General features: G+C 44.7%; 1 protein-coding gene across 1 annotated transcript in view; it reads right to left on the bottom strand.

Moving 5' to 3' along the window:
- The window catches only part of LOC121516203 (ganglioside GM2 activator-like), a 32075-nt gene extending 27424 nt beyond the window's left edge, over positions 1–4651 (bottom strand). Inside the window, exons 1-2 of the mRNA XM_041797336.1 lie at positions 4422–4651; positions 3613–3765 (exon numbers count right to left, since the gene is read on the bottom strand). Of these exons, the coding sequence (XP_041653270.1) occupies positions 3613–3765; positions 4422–4529 (261 nt within the window). The 5' untranslated portion in view covers positions 4530–4651. The remainder of the gene's footprint in view (positions 1–3612; positions 3766–4421) is intronic.
- Positions 4652–4717: the final 66 nt, after the last annotated feature.

The raw sequence follows: 4717 nt of genomic DNA, 5'->3' as shown, positions 1-4717 counted from the left end.
CATGGGTTTGCTGGGCGAGGTGGCGCTCAGGGTATCTGAGCATGTAGACGAAGGTCACAGTCTTCCTGTCCTTGGTTCTTGGGGTCTTGCTGTACTCTTGTGAGGCTTGGACACTGACTGATAGCCAGACTCCTTGGTGACGGCTTCTCTTTGGTGCATTTTTGGGTATTGTTAGCAAGACTGAGTGTCTGATGCTGACGCGTTCAGGGGAGCGGGGATGGGAAGGGTCCGCTGCACTTCTACAGCCCCCTAGCACGCTCTCTGGGCCTGATCTGGCTCAGTGCATATAGGAGCACCAGGACCTGATGGGTTGGACTAGACTTCGGATGCAGACGTCATGGAGGGGTCAGCTGAGAGGATGCTTGAGGAAAAGACCTGGATGAGGCCATCAAGAGGCCAAAACAGGCCAGGACCAAGGTTGGCATATGCTCCCATACCTGACCTTTAACCTTTAACTTTGCCAGTTTCTGAAAGGATTCTAGCTTTGGACTTTTAGGACTCACTACAACTTTGGGTCATCTGAATGGTGAGTATGACTGTTCTGCAGCAGTAGAGCTGTTCTCGCAGGGTTCCTACACACTTTGAAGAATCAAATGTAGGACTTTTCCAGGACCTGCAGGACTCCTGTATGAGTCTGAATCAACAGCCATTTATCTGTGATGTTAAACCGAGTCAGAGAAGCTGTAAACTCTGAATCTGCATAAACTCACTGACTAAGTTTAGTCGACATAATAATAATTAGAACAATGATTTCTCTGATTTATCCTGTTGATTCTTAATATTCTACATCATTATTCTGTGAAGTTCTCCCTGGTAAAAGTCTATCGTTGTTGCTGTTATGGTGTGTGATTAATGGAAATGTCCACGTCAGGTAAAGTGGTTCGTCAGCAGCAGCTTGACACACCTGAGCAGGAGACAAATGAAACTTTAAACTACAGGGGATTTCTGAAAAATCTGTTTCCTGTGATTTTATGCCCAGACGTGAGTTCAGTAGGCCTTCACAAGCCTGATCAGGGGAAGGAGGGTTCTAGCACCTGAATGTGCATTAAAACATTATGTCATATTTTTTAATACCTCAGTACCTTTACCGTGAAGGGGAAAAAAGATGTACATTTCAGCTCATATTTCCCAGCCCTACTATAACGTTGCTTTTATAAAAACCTGTGTGTGACTTACATCATCACGGAGGAACCATGAAAACTCTGCAGGAATAGAGGTGGGAACCACAGGGTACCCCACGACACTGATATTATCACAGCGATACTGCAACATTTCATATAGGGACTGTATAACGATAGATTACAAAATATCTCTGACTAGAGAATGAAAACAGTTGTAGAGGCTAAGCCAATGCTTGAAGCCCCTGAGGTGTTTCACCGGGATTTATCTAATTGATGCGCTGACAAACTTTTCCGAATCTGATGAGGAGAGTCCGAAACAATAGCTTGCGTTGCAATAATCTGTGCATTTATTGCTCCAAAACTTCTTTGTGCAATATAAGCAATCGTAATCCAACATTCATCCAACACGAACAAACATTTCACCATACCGGCTTCTTCAGCGGTCAAACACTGTTTTACTTCCGGGCAGAACACCTGCCCGGACAAAGATTGGTTCCTATTTATAAAGTTGCGCTCATTGGCTCCTACAATAGTTATAAAACAGTCAAGTTCAGGATTTCTCAATTTATTCACTAAATTTAGTGTCAGTTTCACAGAGTTTGAAAGACTGAACTGAAACACTGAAGATAAAGTGGAGAAAGTCTTAGCACATACAAACTTATATATACATAACTTAATTTAATTTAACCAACAGCAAAATCAATACTGATCAATAAAACTTAAAACATCAGTCCTTAAACACTCTTAAGTTTTACTTAGCACATGTGTCAGTTTACATTCCTGATTCAGAGCCCAGATGTTCTAAATATCAGCAGAAACTTCACACATGCCAACACCAATAATTCACTTTTAAAGTAAATATCTGCAGATACTAGCATCATACACATGATAACGCATACATGATGTGTGCGTCAACTTAAAAAGAACTTCTACAGACTTTCATTTTTTTCTCTCTATTTTTGTGGAGAATTGGTCAGTTTGACTAGAACCTTTAAACTAGATCTCTAGATAATCGTTAGAAGAGTTAAAGCAGCAGCCCGGCCTGATCTGCTCACATGAAGCTCACAGGATCAGCAGCAGATTCAGACACGCCTGTGAAAACAGCCGAGGACGAACAACAACCTGGCTGCTCAAATAACAGACAGACAGTTGAGTAAAACTGTGTGTGATGTTGAAATAGCTCAAACAAGCTTAGATGCAAAGAGGGAGTATCAGGGGCTTAGAGGGTCATTTCAGTGTCTTTACAACAGAGCGCTATTTCATTTTTGGTCTAAAATGCTCAAGTAGCTGCAAGACTGACGCGTAGGGAGTCTATTTAAAGCTTACCAAGAGTTTAGTTCCTTTATTCTGACCAGAAATAGCAGAAACTTTTCTCTCCTCAAAGCCACCTGACGACATCGACAACAAAGTGATTCGACTTGAAGAACAGCAGAGCTGCGTGACTGCAGCCGTCTCAGCCAGCTAAGTTACACAGAATAATGCAGCATCACACGGCGCTCTGTTTTCACTGTGGGAGGTGCATTGTCTCGGCATATTGCACACAACAGTGTGGGGCGTGCAGTCTCAGTACAAACTAGTGCTGCACAATCAATCTAAATGCAGTCAGGCTGTGCACCTGCATAATCCCATGAACTGCTACAATTATGAATGTATTCAGCTGCACAAAAGCACCTGCAGAAAGGCCTCTAAGTTTAAAACAGTGGCTCTACTGCACTTTATAAAAGGGCCTTCAGTTTCAAAAACAGGAAAAACTTGAAAGCAGTACTGTAGAAACTTCAGGTTTTGTTTTTTATGCTACTTAAGTATGTTTTGATCGGAGAAACGCACACTTCAAATCTGTCATTACTCACTGTATTTTCCTTGAAATCAAGCAAGAAGACTCATGAAAGCTTTTATGGATTTTATCATGGTATCAATCCCAGTATAGTTCAGAACAACTGCAGTCCCACATCATTACCCAGGCACAGAGAGGCAGGATCAGAGCGTCAGCTCTCACTCCCTTAAGCTGGCCATGCATGGTGACTGTAAAATAGCTATTTTACCTTTATTTTCTAATGGACTGATCTCCAGCCCTCAGAATGGCTCTCCTTTTATTGTGGCACTGAAAACACAGAACAGGCAGGATGCTGTATGAAGGATGGAGAATTTAAGTTACATTTTAGTGAAGCTTCCTGCAGAGTTAAAAAAAGATGCAGGAAAAACGTCTGCATGACGCACAAAAGCATCACCTCACTAAATATTAAAATCCTCATCCACACGGCCAGGGTCTGAGATGTACGCGGTTTTATCTCCTGTGAGCTCAACATCAAGTCTACGTAGACCACGAACATGTACGGCTGTACTCTAGAATATAAAGAACCTGGAAAATTCAGTAACAGAGCCAAAGTCAAAACACAGCAGAAGAACCCTTAACGACTGACCGCTGAGATTTCAGCGTTTGCTCTGAGGAAACAAACATCAAAAACGCTGAATTACACATCAGAGTACTCACAGACAGAGGGGAGTCCAGCTCTACAGTCGTGGATCCAGACGCAGAGGCCGTCAGATCTCCTGGGATGGAGATCGGGTCTGGAGACACCGTCAGACTCTCGAGGACAGCTGGAGCATCTGGCTTCCCGCAGTTCTTCCAATCAAACCCCAAAACCTGCAAAAACCAACAGATCCACCATGAAAACCTGCCCAAAGGAAGCAGGACGGGTTAGTGACGATCTGATGCAAATCACTGCTGTGGGACAGGGTTCAACTCTCAGCACAGGATTCAGGTCTTAGATCTGCTCCTCCTGGTCCACAGGCAGGATTCAGGTCTTAGATCTGCTCCTCCTGGTCCACGGACAGGATTCAGGTCTTAGATCTGCTCCTCCTGGTCCACGGGCAGGATTCAGGTCTTAGATCTGCTCCTCCTGGTCCACGGGCAGGATTCAGGTCTTAGATCTGCTCCTCCTGGTCCACGGGCAGGATTCAGGTCTTAAATCTGCTCCTCCTGGTCCACAGGCAGGATTCAGGTCTTTGCTAAACAGCTATGAGAGTCAGCATGTGGAGACTAGAAACCTGAGTGACGTCATCCAGGTGTTCGTCGTTCTACCTGTCGGCTACCTGCTTTACTCGTCTTCTGGCGGCTCTTGTAACCTACTGGCTGATTACGTCATTCCTTTGCTGCAGTGACACTTCCTGTTGGTGGTTCGTCAGAGCTCTGTATCAATCCTGGTTTTTAGCAGGTTTCAGTCTACAGATTACCGTAAATCCTCTAAAGCGCAGCTGCACTTCCGTTACGGTTGTATCAGACACAGACGGTAAACTCACCTGCGCCTTCTTCACTCTCCTAAATCCAGGGTTTGAGCAGTTCACTCCGGCTGAAGCTAAAACTACAACCAGACTCAAAGAAACGGTTAAAAAGTTCCCTTTCTCCATCCCGCCGTCTCTGGATAAAAGTACCGAGGTCAGCTGGAACTGTTAAACTGGCCGCTGTCTGAACCAGTTAGAGCGACTGGGAACGGCGCGGACCGCTTTATGCTGCTCCGGTCACTTCCGTGTTTACCTCGCGGAGAACTACAAACCACTTCCGCACCGGCCCCGGCTGTGACGTCACAGTCAGGCTA

Source organism: Cheilinus undulatus, linkage group 10 (genome assembly GCF_018320785.1).
Source record: "Cheilinus undulatus linkage group 10, ASM1832078v1, whole genome shotgun sequence".
Taxonomy (NCBI): Eukaryota; Metazoa; Chordata; class Actinopteri; order Labriformes; family Labridae; genus Cheilinus; species Cheilinus undulatus.
The sequence above is the reverse complement of the archived record's forward strand: the minus strand, read 5'-3'. Positions and strand labels throughout refer to the sequence as shown.